The 21,432-nt window shown below is 39.8% G+C and overlaps 1 protein-coding gene across 1 annotated transcript; it reads right to left on the bottom strand.

Moving 5' to 3' along the window:
* Positions 1-8,186: 8,186 nt before the first annotated feature.
* Positions 8,187-9,716, bottom strand: LOC309514023 (putative inhibitor of apoptosis; the record flags this gene model as incomplete). Its single annotated transcript, XM_082190138.1, has 1 exon — positions 8,187-9,716. One exon carries the CDS (start codon positions 9,714-9,716, stop codon positions 8,187-8,189), a length of 1,530 nt encoding a protein of 509 aa, XP_082046264.1.
* Between the last annotated feature and the right edge of the window lie 11,716 nt (positions 9,717-21,432).

Below are 21,432 nucleotides of genomic sequence, written 5' to 3'. Positions count from 1 at the left end.
CACTTTTTTTATTCCAATAAAACTTCAGATACACTCATAAAACTACCCCTCAATAGGGCATTGACTAAACGCTTAATTCAAAACATACACAAGGGAATTTACCTTTTTTTTTATTTTTTTATTAATGAGTTGAAATGTAAATATACAGCAACGGTAAATCACCGAAAGAAACAAACAACTCAAAAGAAGAAAAAAACATGAATTCCAACCAAAGTCAAACACATTCAAACACAACCATGCAGGGATGAAGGACATCTACCTTGGGCACACTCTGCTGGAAGTGACCTACAAGGAAAGAAAAACGCTCACTCAATACTCATACCCCACCCCACCACACCACACAGGTGAAATACAGTACTCTTAAGTGAATCGGGAGACCCCACTACCACAGCCCCAGGACACCAACATAAGTGGCCCTCAGCTCCTGCATGAAGATAAAAAAAAAATATGCTACCTTCCAGTCTATATCAGCACAAACAGAGAATATTTAACAGTCACATCATAAACAAGCAGATCAAACGCAATCACTTACGCATACCTTCCCTTTGCAGCCCGTGAAGCCAAAATGATGCCAACAAATGGGGCGGGTGTTACAACCGATAGCATCACACCATAGGTGCAGCCCATTTAAATACACTCTTCCTGATTTGGTCCTCCACACATAACATGCTTTTACCTTTGGGGTGGTGTATTCATTTGTCATTTTTGCATACACATAACACATAGCCTACAGTCCATTAGTTGTTGGATGAGATGTCACTAGTTGGTACTGCAGAGACAGGCTCTTCAGTTTCCCTGCTTCTCAACAGCTTTTAGCAGAGTCTGTTTTTGTTTGGCTGTCAACTGTTGAAACATCTTCAACAGGTTGTCTTCATCATCGCTTTGATGTTTTAAACTCAGCTTGCAATTACAAACCCAGTGAGTAGTAATTATGATACACCACCTGTCAAAAAATGATTGATTGACAGGTGCCACGCCCCTTCCGGTGACATGTCCCGCCCCTTCCGGTGACAGGTGTCCCGCCCCTTTTGGCATAGGATCAAAGGGCTTTTGACAGCTAGTTTTGACTTTTGATTGACAGGTTGACCGCTTTTGATTGACAGGTTGACAGCTAGTTTTGACTTTTGATTGACAGCTTTTGATCATGTTTTGACAGCTAGTTTTGACTTTTGATGTCTTTTGAAGTCTTTTGAAGGCTTTTGAAGCCTTTTGATATTGACAGAAAGTGTTATAACAATAATACGTGATGGCTATATGACAGAAAGTTGAAGCCTTTTGAACATGACAGTTAGTGTGTGTGTTTTTGAAGACACTGTGATTAAACAATATGTTATGGTATCTGACAGAAAGTTTGATTGTTTGAAGTCATTTAAAGCCTTTTGAACATGACAGTTAGTGTCTGTGTGTGTGTGTGTGTGTGTGTGTGTGTGTGTGTGTGTGTGTGTGTGTGTGTGTGTGTGTGTGTGTGTGTGTGTGTGTGTGTGTGTGTGTGTGTGTGTGTGTGTGTGTGTGTGTGTGTGTGTGTGTGTTGAAGTTGGTATCACACGATCCTCCCTACATATTCCTGAGCGTATCCGGGCTGTACTGTGAAACTGATAAGGGGAAAACTGTGGAAGTTTATCTCACACAAACGTTGAAAAGCCATTCAGTTCTTTTAAAAGAATATAAAATAAAGATCTTACTAAAACCTCACACCAAAAGTTTAAATAAAATGGAGTCATAAAAAATTGCAATAAGTCTCTCAAAGCACCGTCTGTGTGGGCCGCGCGCTCTCTGTGTGTGTGTGTGTGTGTGTGTGTGTGTGTGTGTGTGTGTGTGTGTGTGTGTGTGTGTGTGTGTGTGTGTGTGTGTGTGTGTGTGTGTGTGTGTGTGTGTGTGTGTGTGTGTGTGTGTGTGTGTGTGTGTGTGTGTGTGTGTGTGACGGGATTCCCCCTGCCACCCTTTTGAGCTCTGACATAAACAATGTCACAAAATTACAATCAGTTAAATGTTTAGGGAGTTAAACAAGTTTATGAATGGGTTCAGAAAAATGCGTAAAATATAGTGGTTCTCTCTCTCAGCTCCGGCTGATCTGAGCCAGCAGGCGAGTGTGCACCTGTGTGTGTGTGTGTGTGTGTGTGTGTGTGTGTGTGTGTGTGTGTGTGTGTGTGTGTGTGTGTGTGTGTGTCACGGGATTTCCCCCCTGCCACCCTTTCGAGCTCTGACATCTGAAACGTGCTGTTCAGACACTGTGATTAAACATTCTATCCTTTAAAATAATGATCGTGCCAATTAAACTAAAGTTGAAAAAAACATACTGTTCTCATTCTAATTTAACTAAGGTTGAAAAACTGTGGAAGTTTATCTCAAACAAACGTTGAAAAACCTTTCAGTTCTTTAAAAGAATATAAATGAAATGTTTATAAAGATCTTACTAAAACCTCACACAAAAAGTTTAAATAAATGTAGAACTATCCACTGGACCAAGCATTTCAGTTTAAAGTTAAAATGCAGTCACAAAAAAATTGCAATCAGTTAAATGTTTATATAGTTAAACAAGTATATGAATGGGTTCAAAATTGTTTTACACAACTTGTTTACTGAATTCATATAGTCATTCATGTATGACCTCACACAGTCTCAAAACATAGGGAGTCATAGCATGTGTGTGTGTGTGTGTGTGTGTGTGTGTGTGTGTGTGTGTGTGTGTGTGTGTGTGTGTGTGTGTGTGTGTGTGTGTGTGTGTGTGTGTGTGTGTGTGTGTGTGTGTGTGTGTGTGTGTGTGTGTGTGTGTGTGTGTGTGTGAGTGTGTGTGAGAGAGAGAGAGAGTCACACAAATTCAGCGATCAGGATATCAGGTGCTGAATTTAGTATAGTATAGTATAAGTATAATCTTAAAAGTTTAAATGATATCTTTTAAAAATAAAAGATTGTTTAAATGAAACCTTTAAAGTTTGAAAACATTCATATCTTCTATTTATCTTTTAGAAGATTACTGTAATGATTTTGTTTAACGGTTATTAAACAATGTCTGTTCAAAAACTGTACTTTGCTGTCTTAAATCTCATTTATATGAAAAGATTCAATCAGCATTTTTTTTGTCCATGCGGGGATTCAATTTTTATGGTTTTCCACAGCCATGGTGATTTTTGTACCGTAACTGCATATTCGATCATGTACACCTAAACACGACCATCACAGAAAACTATAAAATAAATCATTTTATATAATTTCTAAGCTGTTTTGCGCGCGCACACACACGGTTCTAAAAATAAATGAACAGCTAAATAAATATATAAATAAAAACACCTTACATTTCCAGAGAGGTGAAGTAGTTATTTATGCAACGATAAAAAAACAATCCAAAAAGCAATAAACTACAGTGTGAACTGAAGCTTCAGGATATAGGGTGACGATGAGTCTCGGGGGACAATGTCACAGTAAATCTAGTCTAAGTTCCAGAACATACTACATCCAGAGTTTATACTAAATTGATTTCAAAGTATAATCGTAAAAGTGTAAATATGATCTTTTAAAATTAAAAGACTGTTTTAGTCTGAAGTTTAAAGTTCTTAACTTTCTTTCTTAAAAAAATCTTTAAAGTTTGAATACATTCATATCTTTTAGAAGATTACTGTAATGATTTTGTCTAACGATGACCTAAAGTATAATTGTTATTAAACAATGTCTGTTGAAAAACTATACTTAGTCGTCTTAAATCTCATTTATGAAAAGATTCAATCAGCATTTTTTGTCCATGCTGGGGTTTCAATTTTTATGGTGGGGGGTTTCCATAGCCACAATGATTTTTGTACCGTAACTGCACATTCAATCATGTACACCTAAACACGACCATCACAGAAAACTACATTTGTACATTTTTCAAAAATGAAATAAATAATTTAATATCATTTCTAAGCTGTTTTGCGTGCGTACACACGGTTCTAAAAAATGAACTAATCTCTATTTTAAATTATTATTAACAAAAAAGTTTTATTAAAATCATATCTTCTATTAATCTTCTTAATATGATTATGTTCTTATCTTCTTAATATACTTATGTATGATGTAAATGATTTTGCTTAAATTGAACCTAAGGTATTATTTTTACTAAACAGCGTCTGTTCAAAAACTTTAGATTGTTGAAAAACTGTGCTTAGGCGTCTTAGATCTTATTTATACAAAAATATTTCAAACAGTATTTTTGTCCATACAACATCGGTTCAAAGTTTGTCACAATGTTTTGTTGTTGTATTGTTTTTAAGAAATCCGAGGACTCTACATTGCTCTTATTTAGACTAAGTTGTATCATTTGGAAAATCACCACACAATTTCAGAGACGCGATGTGCCTCTGTGGTCCATGACGCGGCACAAGTAAAGTTGGTCTTGAGCGAATATTTAATTTTACTCGTCTTAATTCAAAGCATGATCTTTTTCCATTTTCTATGGTAGCTATGATCTATGACACGTATAAGATCATTTTTACTTGTATCTCCCGAACTATCCTTAATCAGTGTGGAAACACACAGGGTGAAACCCTTTACTGAGAATATACTATCGGTTATCTACTCAAAATATATGTAGAAGTTTAAAATGTTAGCATTTGTTGCGCGTACATTTACACGAAGGACATGAACAAGAATAATCTTTATTTAAACTCTTATTTTGTTATTCACATTCATTTGTTTCAGTATAATGATGGATTATAAGAACCACACAAAACAATTTTAATTATTTATTGTTAGGTTTTCAAATGTTTACATTTACAGCACATTTTTATAGACATTGTTACTGATTTGAAGTGCACACAAATTAGTTACGTTGTATATGTTACTTATATTTTGAGTTTAAGTTTACAGTGATGAACTTCAGACATGGTCCGCTGCAGGATTAGAGTCCGGACAGGAACAGAATTTAAGCATTATTGGTTCCGCCCGGACATACCATTTGCTGGGAATTGCACGGGGGAGGAAGAAATGTTAATGTCTTTATTAATTAATTAATTTAGTTGTACATTTATGATACTTGACTACATTTTGCTGTCCTTATCTTAAATGTGCTTAGTTGTACATTTGATACTTGACTACATTTTACTGTCCTTATCTTTATTTACTATATACCTCTGTTTGATTTGATTTATTTAATGTTATAATTATAACATAACCTGTTAATATAACCTATAAATATACAGTTTAATAACAGTAAAATATAACAGTTATAAATTACAAAATACCATTTTTCAACCGAGTGAATCTAGGCCTTCAGAAGTCATAACTTCAGGGGTCAACGGTTTAGGTCAGTTGGCGAAAACACTGCGTGTGTAAAAATCAGATACTGTATTACACTTTTCAAAGGATAATCTAGCTTTAAAGTTAGAATAAAAAGTAACCAAACATATCTTCATACCCATTGTGTTCTGACACAAGGCCATTAACTTGTTCTTTTTGTTTTATAAATGTATGTATTTTGCTTATTTCTACAAATATAAACCTGATAAATATGGACTTAATACACGATTAAACAAGATAATCATGCTACCCAATACGTCTGACACAACATTTTTAAGAAAAAACTGTGTTTTAAAATACAACTAAACCATGATAACGGATGATTTTTTGACAGTCCTACAGTTTTTGACAGTCCTAGAAGGCATGTTGATTACTAAGTTTCAGGCATAGTGCAATGTTCGAGAAATCTAATATCGGTGTAATCTTTGCGATGTCTCACTCACAACGCACAACTTTGTGTTGGGCATACCTTTACTAAAATAAAATATTATGGAAGTCATTTTCAAACTGTATTATACCATATTTTATTTATTAATATTATGGCTTCATGTTGATTTAAAGTTTTTGTTTGTTATTAACTAATACCTTTATCTTTTAACTAACACTTCAACATCCAGCACAAAATTAAAGAGATATATGAGCTAAGGATGTCCTCTGACCCCAAATAAATTGATAGTGGAATGTTCACAATCTACAATATACAGTTAGATATTCTCCTACTTAGTATCTTTGGGTGTATTTTTACACACCATAGTGATGCAAAGTTCCACACCCTATGGACCGACTTTAAAACATCATCTTATTCTTTATCTTTAAGATTCAAAAGACCAAATCACTAAGAAAAGAGGATTGAAAAGCCCCGTTTATAATAAAAAGTTTCCAAATGATGGTTTTATTACTCCGCTAGATTTAGTCATCTTGTTTCACATTTTGTATGTTGGACTGTATGTGTTTTAGGTGAAGACGTTTCTTTGAGAGCCGTCAACATTCAGTGTTTATAGAAATAAATTACCATTAAGAATTTAAGTGATAGTCTTTCTGTTTGACTAAATTGATACTTCATTTAGTGCATGCTGTTTTACAACAGAATCACATCCGACTATGGCACCGAGAGAGGCATATTCATCAAAGCTTGAGGCTGTTAAACAAAGTTCCACACTTTGGTAAAACCTGCTGATAAAATTGCACAAAAGTAAATTCTAGAGGTCAACTGGGTTAAAAGTAAATGAGCCATTTAAAATAAATACAGAAAAGCCACTATAGTGATCAGTTTTAGCTTTTGAATGTCTGTAATTGATCTTGTTTTTGTACAGTTTGCAAAAAGTATATAGTCTCCGTGCATGGTCAAACATGTTCATATAGGAATGTATGAAAAACATGAACATGCATAAAGATAATTAAATGACGGTCCTTCTACATGAGAGTGTTTAAGACTAAACAAAATATATTTATTTTAGAACATTCTACGAAACATCGACGTCAAAGATGAGTATTACACTTCAAACTCGTCTAACTATTACACTTATTTTGTTATTATTACACAGTTATTTTGTGTGTCACTAAACAACAGTTAAGCTAATGAATCACAGTTGATACGCGGTATTTTTACATGAAAGGAGGGGTGATTCATTTTTTATTCTGTCCACACCAGAGTTTTAGGCCCGATCCAGAATACAGACGTTGTGTTTTATGTCTTAATAATTGTTCTTCTTTTTATGAAAACGTGGTAAGCAGTTTTTGGCCTCATCTGCAATATTTTAACATATCGTAAGTTTCAATGGTTAGATAAATCATCTAACTATTATATCTAACAATCAAAAGTTATATGTGAAACAAGCGCAGTCGCATTAGAGTTGGATTCTGTTTATATTGAAAATTGTAATTGAACCGCATGTTTAACAGCGCTATTGTTCTCGGCCTCATCAAAGTTTTCACCGGAGCATATCGACTCTGAAACAAGACCAAATATTAGCGCGTAACATTTTGGACACCTTTGTTTTTATGCATCTTTGATTTTGTTCGCATTTCTTCTGAAACACCCTGTTTTGAAATTGTTTAACATCACTAGCGTAACACTTATCGTATTGCCGGGTGTGATTGTAATGTTTTGTATGGCGTTCTCTTTACACTTTCCCCTGGATATCTGTTTCCTACAGTTAGCTGTAATGTTAGTGAACTCTAGGTCTTCTATTTGTTCATATACGACAGTATTCACATGAATTGGTTCGATTTGATAATATTATGGTTTAAACCATCATCTTCACATGAGACATTGTATTATTATACCGTCCTAGTTTTTAAGTAGCGCTAAAATTTATATTTTATATTTTAACCCTTTATGCGGATATAGAATGCCACACAAGGTTCTCTGGTTCTATGTTTTTAAAAATACCGCGAAACAAAGACAAGGACCCTGAAAATCTGTGCATACAACATAAAAACATGTAGGTGTATGATGATTTATCAGAAAATTACTTTTGTTTGAAGAAAAACTTACATCAGCTGGTGCTTGATAACTATTGAAGTTATTAAACACGGTAATGATGCGTTTAATGCGATATTGATTTTAATTTTAACTCAATGCGCTAAAGGTCTATGAACTTTAACATCTTCATAGTTGGTCAAATTAACTTAAAGCATGCGCAAAATGAAATACATCCTAACTACTTTCTAAATGTTTGTTACAGAACTTATGGTGAACAATTCACCCATGCATATGTTTTAAACGTGTAATGTTTAATCAGATTTGTAACTGGATTGAGTAAAAATAATAAACTTCTCTCTGGCGTCATGACTTGTTGTATACATTTTTTTTTTTTTCATTGTTTTTATTCATCACGTTAAATGTAAATTTGCAAATCCAAATGATAGGAAAACTTTATGATAGGAAAGTACGGACAGCGCCTTTGACCAAGCCTCTACATGGGGCACTTGGGCAGAGAAGATGCACATTCTTTGCACACAACTAGGTGACCACAGGGGATGAAGACAATGTTCACTTCCTTATCCATGCAAACTTTGCATGTGCGCTCCTCTTGAAGTCTTCTTAACTGTTCCTCCATAGGCAAGTCTGAAAGATCTTGACTCTGTGATGCAGCTTCATTTGTCTGGGCCATCAGTTCTCTCAGCAGGCAGACATCATTCTTCTTGATCCAGTTGCGGAAGACCTCTGCTGCTGCATTTCCTTTCCACAGGACTAACTCAGTGAGCTGCCCTGTCTGCTGCTTGACTGTAGTGCAGTTACGAATAATGCCATACTCTTTCTGTGAGATGACGTTCTCCTCTAGAAGATGGTCCATTAAGCACTGCACACTTTTTAGGCGCTGTGACACGGCAAGATGATGTTTCTTAAGAAAAGTAAGAAACTTACTTTCTCGCTCCTCCTCTCTCTTCTCATCTTCCGCACGTAGTAAATCAGACACCAACTCTTGAACGGTTTTGTCATTTTCTCCACTTGCGAGAATTTTGCTTTGAACGGTTTGCTTCACCACAGGATTGTTCATCATCACTGCATCTTCTCCAGGACCCAGGTGTGCAACAGATGGATCAACGAATTCTCTTGAGTTGCTGTCTCCATTAGTCAATAGCTGTTCAAATAGTCTTGGAAATCTTGCTTGAATCTGATGAACAAACTCTTGGCCCTTTTCTTGCAACAGGTATTCACATCTTGGAAACCACTTAACATGTTCTACCCATGGATCATCACCAGACTCCCAACATCTGAGTCCACCATCACAACAAAAGCACTTCACGTCATCATTACGACCAACATAGTAAAAACCAGCCTTAGCCAATCGGTCTGGTCGAACAGTTATTCTTGAGGGCCAGTGGACAAATGTGAGCATTCTTTCTTCACACAGTTGCATTGCCGAGTTAGATCCATTGGAAAGGCCGCCACCAGATAAAGGTACATTATCTGCACGGTCACCTCGAACAAAGCGGCAGTTGGGGTAATGCCTCTGGTGCTCTGATACTGCACGATCTCCCGGTTCCCAGTTGCTAAGCTGACCTCCACAACTGAAGCAAGCCACTCTGTCGCCCTGACCAAGGTAGTAGAAACCACTTTTGGCAAGCTCGGCTGGAGTTACTGTAGCAAGAGTCCAATTCTGAAAGGTGTCAAGGCGTTCCTGTTCCCGACGCATGCCAGGATTGTGACAAGCCGGAGGTCGCTGGTGAGACATATCCTCAACTCCACGGGAGGAAATAGGACTGGAGAGGGCCAGTTTGCTGAATGCCGTGTTTAAGTAACCCACCTGCTCCTCCATTTGGCCTGAAACGGATACCGTGGTGGTCGATGTTACGGCTGTCGCAGGGGCAGAAAGCTGTAGGATGGCTACGTTGTGAAGTGGGGGAAAAGGCAGAGTGAGAGTACGACAGGAGGTTTGCGGTAGCGGGTAAAAATGTGACCACAGGGCGTGTCCACTCAAGCCCTTCTCTCTCCTGGACATCCCATGACTAGTGTCTAGTCGTCCATGACAGAACACATAATCTTATTAAACTTATTAAATACCCTCTATGATGCAGGAACCGATGCTAAGAACAAAATCAAATTTTGTTCAACACCACAATTTCAAAAATTGAAAAATCACCACACAATTTCAGGTATTCACATCTTGGAAATGGTTGCCACCTCAGGAATACAGTAATTAAGATGCAGAAAACAAATATTTAAATATTTAATCTTTTTAAATCATGTAGTATTTTTAATTATTCTAAATATTATTATTATGTATACTATTTTATTTAATACCTCCTAAAGAATAAGTTGTGTCATACTATTTTTATGAGCTCAGACATTACCACAATAGTCATTTTTGTAATTTTTTTATTTCAACATTATACTTTCGAGTATACATTGAAGTAGTGAAGAAAATGATAGACCGGCATTACGTACATAAAGTAAAACAATAATGACATTTACAGATGATCTAACCAGAATAGAAAATCTCTGCAGGCTATCATGTCTTGCTCTAGGATGTAGTTGACCAGACTTTCAACTAATTCACCAACGTCAGTTTTTGCATTTTTTGACACCAGTGACACGCAGAGATCCGTTACAAAAGTACAAATAGCGAGTATCTCGGTGATATCGAATTCGTCAGAACATGCACACAACACATCCAGAACTTTTCTGAGGATTATGCCGTTCGACTCTTCGCCGTTAAAAAACATGGGTGTTACATCAGTCCATGACTTTGTCAGGCCTCTTACGACATCCATTTCATTTTTGAGATTTGTCACATGTTTGGTATCCTGCATACAATCGTTTTTCATATCACACGCAGCATCGATGATCCTGTGCATCAAGCCAACCATTTGGCCTCTAAAATGATCTTTAAACATAGAGTCTAGCGTAGCTCTTAAAGGACACTCTTTGCCCGTGGCGCACTCACACGCCGGATGATACTTGTGCCCCACATCGCCAGAACTCAACGCGGAGTCGTTCTCCATCCGTTTTTGCGTCGCCATTTTTTCCAACTTTTCGAATAGTCAACTATTCGATGATGAAAGATGCTTTTCGTTCCTGAAATGTTCCTGAAATCTCCTGAGTGAGTCCTTGTGGCACAATCGTCCAGGGTTTGTGCGTTAATGCGTGGAAGTTTGTGTTTTTGGGTCAGGAGCGTGAGTCGTAGAAGCGTAGTTTGCGTCAGGTTCAGGCAAACAGGAATGCTGAAGCGGGCTTTGACAGTCCTTCAACTTTTGATCAATGAGATGATGCAGTAGCACAGCAGTCCGCGGCTAGTAGAGCTAGAGTAGAGCTAGAGCGTGCGATGTCCTGAAATATTTATCAGGACGGCGATTGGGGTCCGCCCACCCTGTTGCGTAGGATGTTCGGGGGTTGTCATCAGGAAAGCCATAAATAACTTGTTCCTGCATAAACAACAAGTCCTACATGCCACCAGAGAGAAGTTTATTATTTTTACTCAATCCAGTTACAAATCTGATTAAACATTACACGTTTAAAACATATGCATGGGTGAATTGTTCACCATAAGTTCTGTAACAAACATTTAGAAAGTAGTTAGGATGTATTTCATTTTGCGCATGCTTTAAGTTAATTTGACCAACTATGAAGATGTTAAAGTTCATAGACCTTTAGCGCATTGAGTTAAAATTAAAATCAATATCGCATTAAACGCATCATTACCGTGTTTAATAACTTCAATAGTTATCAAGCACCAGCTGATGTAAGTTTTTCTTCAAACAAAAGTAATTTTCTGATAAATCATCATACACCTACATGTTTTTATGTTGTATGCACAGATTTTCAGGGTCCTTGTCTTTGTTTCGCGGTATTTTTAAAAACATAGAACCAGAGAACCTTGTGTGGCATTCTATATCCGCATAAAGGGTTAAAATATAAAATATAAATTTTAGCGCTACTTAAAAACTAGGACGGTATAATAATACAATGTCTCATGTGAAGATGATGGTTTAAACCATAATATTATCAAATCGAACCAATTCATGTGAATACTGTCGTATATGAACAAATAGAAGACCTAGAGTTCACTAACATTACAGCTAACTGTAGGAAACAGATATCCAGGGGAAAGTGTAAAGAGAACGCCATACAAAACATTACAATCACACCCGGCAATACGATAAGTGTTACGCTAGTGATGTTAAACAATTTCAAAACAGGGTGTTTCAGAAGAAATGCGAACAAAATCAAAGATGCATAAAAACAAAGGTGTCCAAAATGTTACGCGCTAATATTTGGTCTTGTTTCAGAGTCGATATGCTCCGGTGAAAACTTTGATGAGGCCGAGAACAATAGCGCTGTTAAACATGCGGTTCAATTACAATTTTCAATATAAACAGAATCCAACTCTAATGCGACTGCGCTTGTTTCACATATAACTTTTGATTGTTAGATATAATAGTTAGATGATTTATCTAACCATTGAAACTTACGATATGTTAAAATATTGCAGATGAGGCCAAAAACTGCTTACCACGTTTTCATAAAAAGAAGAACAATTATTAAGACATAAAACACAACGTCTGTATTCTGGATCGGGCCTAAAACTCTGGTGTGGACAGAATAAAAAATGAATCACCCCTCCTTTCATGTAAAAATACCGCGTATCAACTGTGATTCATTAGCTTAACTGTTGTTTAGTGACACACAAAATAACTGTGTAATAATAACAAAATAAGTGTAATAGTTAGACGAGTTTGAAGTGTAATACTCATCTTTGACGTCGATGTTTCGTAGAATGTTCTAAAATAAATATATTTTGTTTAGTCTTAAACACTCTCATGTAGAAGGACCGTCATTTAATTATCTTTATGCATGTTCATGTTTTTCATACATTCCTATATGAACATGTTTGACCATGCACGGAGACTATATACTTTTTGCAAACTGTACAAAAACAAGATCAATTACAGACATTCAAAAGCTAAAACTGATCACTATAGTGGCTTTTCTGTATTTATTTTAAATGGCTCATTTACTTTTAACCCAGTTGACCTCTAGAATTTACTTTTGTGCAATTTTATCAGCAGGTTTTACCAAAGTGTGGAACTTTGTTTAACAGCCTCAAGCTTTGATGAATATGCCTCTCTCGGTGCCATAGTCGGATGTGATTCTGTTGTAAAACAGCATGCACTAAATGAAGTATCAATTTAGTCAAACAGAAAGACTATCACTTAAATTCTTAATGGTAATTTATTTCTATAAACACTGAATGTTGACGGCTCTCAAAGAAACGTCTTCACCTAAAACACATACAGTCCAACATACAAAATGTGAAACAAGATGACTAAATCTAGCGGAGTAATAAAACCATCATTTGGAAACTTTTTATTATAAACGGGGCTTTTCAATCCTCTTTTCTTAGTGATTTGGTCTTTTGAATCTTAAAGATAAAGAATAAGATGATGTTTTAAAGTCGGTCCATAGGGTGTGGAACTTTGCATCACTATGGTGTGTAAAAATACACCCAAAGATACTAAGTAGGAGAATATCTAACTGTATATTGTAGATTGTGAACATTCCACTATCAATTTATTTGGGGTCAGAGGACATCCTTAGCTCATATATCTCTTTAATTTTGTGCTGGATGTTGAAGTGTTAGTTAAAAGATAAAGGTATTAGTTAATAACAAACAAAAACTTTAAATCAACATGAAGCCATAATATTAATAAATAAAATATGGTATAATACAGTTTGAAAATGACTTCCATAATATTTTATTTTAGTAAAGGTATGCCCAACACAAAGTTGTGCGTTGTGAGTGAGACATCGCAAAGATTACACCGATATTAGATTTCTCGAACATTGCACTATGCCTGAAACTTAGTAATCAACATGCCTTCTAGGACTGTCAAAAACTGTAGGACTGTCAAAAAATCATCCGTTATCATGGTTTAGTTGTATTTTAAAACACAGTTTTTTCTTAAAAATGTTGTGTCAGACGTATTGGGTAGCATGATTATCTTGTTTAATCGTGTATTAAGTCCATATTTATCAGGTTTATATTTGTAGAAATAAGCAAAATACATACATTTATAAAACAAAAAGAACAAGTTAATGGCCTTGTGTCAGAACACAATGGGTATGAAGATATGTTTGGTTACTTTTTATTCTAACTTTAAAGCTAGATTATCCTTTGAAAAGTGTAATACAGTATCTGATTTTTACACACGCAGTGTTTTCGCCAACTGACCTAAACCGTTGACCCCTGAAGTTATGACTTCTGAAGGCCTAGATTCACTCGGTTGAAAAATGGTATTTTGTAATTTATAACTGTTATATTTTACTGTTATTAAACTGTATATTTATAGGTTATGTTAACAGGTTATGTTATAATTATAACATTAAATAAATCAAATCAAACAGAGGTATATAGTAAATAAAGATAAGGACAGTAAAATGTAGTCAAGTATCAAATGTACAACTAAGCACATTTAAGATAAGGACAGCAAAATGTAGTCAAGTATCATAAATGTACAACTAAATTAATTAATTAATAAAGACATTAACATTTCTTCCTCCCCCGTGCAATTCCCAGCAAATGGTATGTCCGGGCGGAACCAATGGCCCTGTCCCAAATGGCGCACTTCATGCAGACTTTCGGTCTCGTGGACTTGAATTGCGCGTGCTCGCTGAGTCTACGAGTCCGTAGGCCGTCCCATTCAGCATTTTACCGCTCTGAAGTGTGCTCAGCAGCGCCCCCTTTGTACCCTTGAAGCGGTCTTCCGCGAAGCCCGCATAGAAGCAGGCTCCACGCACTTTAACTACCCAGGAATCCTTGCGAAAGGCCAATCAGACAACAGATGGGAGGAGATTTCACTCACGGATAATTGTTGACATGGCTGAGAAGAAAATATTACTGTTTTTATGACCTAAATGTACATTTTACCAGTTGTTACCTACAGTTTATACAAACATTATGGTCATCGACCAGTGGTTGATGTCTCAAACATAATAATAGCGTGTTTAATAATACGATCGCATTATGATTCTGTCACGTGAAATAAGGACAGAAGATGCAAGTGCAAGAAAAAGGTTTATTGAATGACACGTAGTCAGAGATCTGAAGCACACAGTTGATGGTCCCTGGTAGCGCAGGATGGCAGATGGGCAACCCGGGTCCCGTGGTGTGAACTAGTGAGCAGAATCCTTGAATGAAGCTGACGGCACACCCAAGCGAGTCCACAAGGTGAAGAGACGAAACAGGATCCTCAGACGACGACAGGCAGAACGAACTCGAGGGAAACACCACACCGGGAACCAGGAACACCAACGAAGACCAACTACACAGGAGAAAATCCCACAACGATCTGACAAACACAAGACGGAAACAATGAGCTTATATAAGGATCGCTGATCAGAATCAGCTGGCGCTGATGACAATCAGTGGCTGATCAGCGACCACGCCCACACACACACGCACAACACAAACACGAGAAGGAGTCAGTGAATTCATGAACCGTGACATTACCCCTCCCCCTAGGAGCGCCTCCTGGCGCTCCCAGGAGGACCTACCTGTTGATTGTAATCATCAATAAGGGAGTGATCCAGAATGTCTCTAGCAGGAACCCAACTTCTCTCCTCAGGACCGTAACCTTCCCAGTCCACCAGATACTGAAATCCGCGTCCCCTCCTTCTTGAGTCCAGAATACGGTTTACCGAATATGTAGGTTCCCCATCTATGAGTCGCGGCGGTGGGGGAACCGGGACTGGCGGATTAAGATGAGAACGAAAAACAGGCTTTAATTTGGAGACATGAAAGGCGGGATGAATTCTCCTGTACGCTGGAGGAAGTTTGAGGCGGACTGTCACCGGACTAATGATCTTGGTGACAGTGAATGGGCCAATGAATTTAGGAGCAAGTTTATTAGAGACGGAGCGGAGCGGAATATTTCTAGTAGAAAGCCACACTTTTTGACCCACGACGTATACGGGAGGCCTAGACCGGTGGCGATCGGCTTTGGCCTTGGTGCGTGCCCTCACCTGGAGCAGAGTCTCACGGGCTCTGGTCCATGTGCGGCAGCACCTCTGGACGAAAGCGTGAGCGGAGGGGACCGCGACTTCGGATTCCAGGCTAGAAAAAACTGGTGGCTGGTACCCTAAGCTACACTGAAACGGAGATAGGCCCGTGGATGACACTGGTAACGAGTTATGGGCGTACTCCACCCATGACAATTGCTGACTCCAGGAGGAAGGATTCTTGGACACCAAACATCGCAACATTCTCTCTAGATCTTGGTTGGCTCTCTCGGTTTGCCCATTGCTTTGGGGATGGTAACCCGAAGACAGACTGACAGTCGCACCCAGTAATCTACAAAATTCCTGCCAAAATTTGGACACAAATTGGGACCCTCTGTCAGAAACCACATCCGTCGGGAGGCCATGTAACCGAAAGATGTGATCTATGACAGCCACCGCTGTCTCCTTGGCTGAAGGTAATTTGGGCAAGGGGATGAAATGAGCCGCCTTCGAGAACCGGTCCACTACGGTCAAAACGACCGTCTTACCCTGGGAGGGTGGGAGGGCGGTTATAAAATCTAGCGCAATATGGGACCAGGGTCTCGAAGGGACAGACAGCGGTTGGAGTAGTCCCTCTGGGGGTCGATTGGAAGTCTTACCAGTGGCACAAACCGAGCAAGCCAAAACAAAACTCCGAATGTCACGAGCCATTAACGGCCACCAGAATCGTTGCTTGACCAAAAAGCTGGTGCGATTAACACCTGGATGACATGCTACACTGGAACAGTGACCCCATCGAATAACGTCGGACCGAACCCCCTCTGGCACAAATAAACGACTCGGTGGGCAACCGGGCGGAGGCATTACCCCTTCTAAGGCCGTCTTGACCTTCGATTCGACCTCCCATGTGAGTGTGGAGATAACTACTTTCTCAGGTAAAATACACTCGGGAGTCACCGGGCGTTCGGATGGATCAAAAATACGAGATAAAGAGTCGGGTTTGATGTTCTTGGAACCCGGGCGGTACGATAGAACAAAGTCAAAACGTCCGAAAAAAAGTGCCCATCGAGCCTGCCTGGAGTTGAGTCTTTTGGCAGATCTAATATATTCCAGGTTCTTATGATCGGTCCAAACGATAAAAGGTACCCCCGACCCCTCTAACCAATGGCGCCACTCCTCCAGTGCTAACTTGACTGCCAACAACTCTCTGTTACCAATGTCATAGTTACGCTCGGCAGGAGATAAACGATGGGACAAAAACGCGCAAGGGTGCATCTTGTCATCTGAGGAAGAACGTTGGGATAGAACTGCACCTACCCCCACCTCTGACGCGTCGACCTCCACCACGAACTGACGTGAAGGATCAGGGGCAATCAGGATGGGAGCAGAACTGAAGCGGCTCTTGAGGTTAGCGAATACAGCCTCGGCTGTATCGGACCACCTGAACGTCGTTCTGGGGGAGGTCAAGGCAGTCAGAGGTGCGGCTAGTTGGCTGAAATTGCGAATAAAACGCCGATAGAAATTGGCAAACCCCAGAAACCTCTGTAGGGCCTTACGGGAATCTGGACTTGGCCAATCCATCACAGCCTTAACCTTGTCAGGGTCCATGCGTATTCCCTCAGATGAGATGATGTAGCCTAAGAAAGGAACAGACTGTGCATGAAAAGCGCATTTCTCCGCCTTGACAAAAAGCCCATTCTCTAGCAACCTCTGAAGCACTCGTCTGACGTGCTGAACGTGTTCCTGGAGAGAATATGAAAAAATCAATATGTCATCCAGGTAAACATATATGAACTGGTCAACCATATCTCTCAGCACGTCATTGACGAGTGCCTGGAAAACTGCTGGGGAGTTGGACAGCCCGAAGGGCATGACCAAATATTCAAAATGGCCCCTGGGGGTGTTAAAAGCAGTTTTCCATTCATCCCCCTTCCTGATGCGAACCAAATGATATGCATTGCGTAAGTCCAACTTTGTGAAGACAGAGGCTCCCTGCAACCGCTCGAAGGCTGAAGACATCAACGGCAAAGGATAAGTATTCTTTACCGTGATGTTGTTCAACCCTCGGTAATCAATACACGGTCGCAGAGATCCATCCTTCTTTCCAACAAAGAAGAACCCCGCCCCCGCCGGAGAAGAGGAAGGGCGAATGAATTCAGAGGCTAAAGAATCAGAAATGTATTTCTCCATGGCCTCCCTCTCTGGAACAGAAAGAGAGTATAACTTGCCCTTAGGCGGAGACGTACCTGGTATAAGATCTATAGCACAGTCATAGGGACGATGCGGAGGAAGAGAAGCAGCCCGAGACTTACTGAACACTTCCTTCAGGTCGAGGTACTCCGCGGGCACGTTAGACAAATTCACCGACTCCTCCTGCAAAACAGAACTAGACACCGAAGAACAAGCAGACATTAAACAAGACGCATAACACTTAGTGCTCCACGCAGACACAGAATTGTGGCCCCAGTCAACCCTGGGATTGTGCTCGGTGAGCCAGGGATGACCGAGGACCACCGGAGCAAGAGGAGAGTCCAGGAGTAGGAATGACAGTGTCTCTGTGTGGTTGCCTGAGGTGATGAGTGTCAAAGCATCAGTGGTGAATGAAATGTCAGGTAGTTCTTGTCCGTTGAGTGCATTAACAGAAATTGGGTTGGTGAGGGGTATGATGGGAATCTGCAGCTTACGTGCTAGTGACAAGTCCATGAAATTTCCCTCGGCCCCAGAGTCCAGAAGTGCATGACCGTTGTAATGCCGGGTTGCCCATTGCAGTCTCACCGGGAGGAGAGTGGAGGAGGTCTTGTTGGTGGAGATCCCGCCCGACAGTAGCCTCCTGCTTACTGCCGAGCTCGATCTTTTACGGGGCAGGTGTTGATGAAATGACCAGTACCACCGCAGTAAAGGCACAAGCCCCGGGATCTCCGTCGTTCTCTCTCCTCCCGGGAGAGCCGAGCTCTACCCACCTGCATGGGCTCGTGATCGAAGGTGGGGCTGACCGTATCGCTGCCACTGGCTCAAGGTGCTGGAAAGGTCTCTGGAACCAAGGTCCTGCGGAAATGTTGATCCACTCTCTGCAGTCGAGCGTCCACCCGTAGGGCCAACTCGATAAGTCCGTTAAGATCCTTAGGAAGATCCAGGGCGTAAATTTCTCCCTGGATACGGTCAGCCAGCCCATGCAGGAATCTGTCCCACTGCGCCTCCTCGTTCCAGTTACACTCCGCGGCGAGAGTACGGAACTCGATCGAGTAATCGGTAACCGATAGGGCTCCTTGGCGAAGATCAGCTAGTTGACGTGCAGCTTCTCTTCCGGCCACCGCTCGATCAAATACCCTCCTCATCTCGGCCGCGAGTGACTGGAACGAGGAACAGCATGGATCCTTATTCTCCCACACCGCCGTCCCCCACTGGGATGCACGTCCAGACAGAAGAGTGAGAACAAGAGCCACCTTGGCTTCCTCTGAAGCAAAAGTCTGCGGTTGCAGATCAAAAAACAGAGAACACTTGGTTAGAAATGCTCTACACAGTTGTGGTTCACCATTGTACCTCTCAGGTGCCGGTAGTCTAGGCTCCGGTGGATGGTTTATCTGCGGCGGAGGGGGCGGTGTTGGCGGTGTGGGCGGCGCAGTGGGAGGCGTAAGATCTTGAATACGCTGGGTGAGCTCGGATACCTGCGCTACCAAGGCTTGAACCGCGCGTCCAGTCAGGTTCAAGTTCTCCTCCTGCTGGTCCATCCTCGTAGCGCTCCTGGACAGGAATTCAGCCAGGTCAGAGTCTCTTGCTGCATCCATCGGGTCAGATCGTTCTGTCACGTGAAATAAGGACAGAAGATGCAAGTGCAAGAAAAAGGTTTATTGAATGACACGTAGTCAGAGATCTGAAGCACACAGTTGATGGTCCCTGGTAGCGCAGGATGGCAGATGGGCAACCCGGGTCCCGTGGTGTGAACTAGTGAGCAGAATCCTTGAATGAAGCTGACGGCACACCCAAGCGAGTCCACAAGGTGAAGAGACGAAACAGGATCCTCAGACGACGACAGGCAGAACGAACTCGAGGGAAACACCACACCGGGAACCAGGAACACCAACGAAGACCAACTACACAGGAGAAAATCCCACAACGATCTGACAAACACAAGACGGAAACAATGAGCTTATATAAGGATCGCTGATCAGAATCAGCTGGCGCTGATGACAATCAGTGGCTGATCAGCGACCACGCCCACACACACACACACAACACAAACACGAGAAGGAGTCAGTGAATTCATGAACCGTGACAGATTCATTAAACCGAATGGCAGGGCTTTACTGAGTCATATGTAAACATAGTATGAATATTGAAACCTGTAAATTGAAAAAAAAAAAAATTTAAATTCTGTTTTAAAATTGTAATCTTAGTTCAAATGGAACATTATGTATTATTATGTACAACTGTATACATAATTTAAATAAGCATGATTTATCTATTGTCTAATGCCCAGGTGATATGCACAATATCAAAATATAGAACTGTAAAATTAGGCTGTGTAGTGGACATGCAGATAAGACGTCGGAGCGCAAAAATGTGATTTCTCCTGTCCAACAACAACCAGACCGTTATTTCCGGCATGCCGAGCGAGTCTGTCCCAAAAATACCTCTCAATGCGCCCTCGTGGACTCGCGCCAAGGGCCCTATAGGTCTGCACTACATGACGTCACCAAAGTGTGGACTCTGAGGAAGTCCACAAGTCCGGAGTGTGCCATTTAGGACAGGGCCAATAATGCTTAAATTCTGTTCCTGTCCGGACTCTAATCCTGCAGCGGACCATGTCTGAAGTTCATCACTGTAAACTTAAACTCAAAATATAAGTAACTTATACAACGTAACTAATTTGTGTGCACTTCAAATCAGTAACAATGTCTATAAAAATGTGCTGTAAATGTAAACATTTGAAAACCTAACAATAAATAATTAATATTGTTTTGTGTGGTTCTTATAATCCATCATTATACTGAAACAAATGAACGTGAATAACAAAATAAGAGTTTAAATAAAGATTATTCTTGTTCATGTCCTTCGTGTAAATGTACGCGCAACAAATGCTAACATTTTAAACTTCTACATATATTTTGAGTAGATAACCGATAGTATATTCTCAGTAAAGGGTTTCACCCTGTGTGTTTCCACACTGATTAAGGATAGTTCGGGAGATACAAGTAAAAATGATCTTATACGTGTCATAGATCATAGCTACCATAGAAAATGGAAAAAGATCATGCTTTGAATTAAGACGAGTAAAATTAAATATTCGCTCAAGACCAACTTTACTTGTGCCGCGTCATGGACCACAGAGGCACATCGCGTCTCTGAAATTGTGTGGTGATTTTCCAAATGATACAACTTAGTCTAAATAAGAGCAATGTAGAGTCCTCGGATTTCTTAAAAACAATACAACAACAAAACATTGTGACAAACTTTGAACCGATGTTGTATGGACAAAAATACTGTTTGAAATATTTTTGTATAAATAAGATCTAAGACGCCTAAGCACAGTTTTTCAACAATCTAAAGTTTTTGAACAGACGCTGTTTAGTAAAAATAATACCTTAGGTTCAATTTAAGCAAAATCATTTACATCATACATAAGTATATTAAGAAGATAAGAACATAATCATATTAAGAAGATTAATAGAAGATATGATTTTAATAAAACTTTTTTGTTAATAATAATTTAAAATAGAGAT

The sequence above is a fragment of the Leuciscus leuciscus genome (assembly GCF_965113295.1).
Source record: "Leuciscus leuciscus genome assembly, chromosome: 14".
Classification (NCBI taxonomy): domain Eukaryota; kingdom Metazoa; phylum Chordata; class Actinopteri; order Cypriniformes; family Leuciscidae; genus Leuciscus; species Leuciscus leuciscus.
The sequence above is the reverse complement of the archived record's forward strand: the minus strand, read 5'-3'. Positions and strand labels throughout refer to the sequence as shown.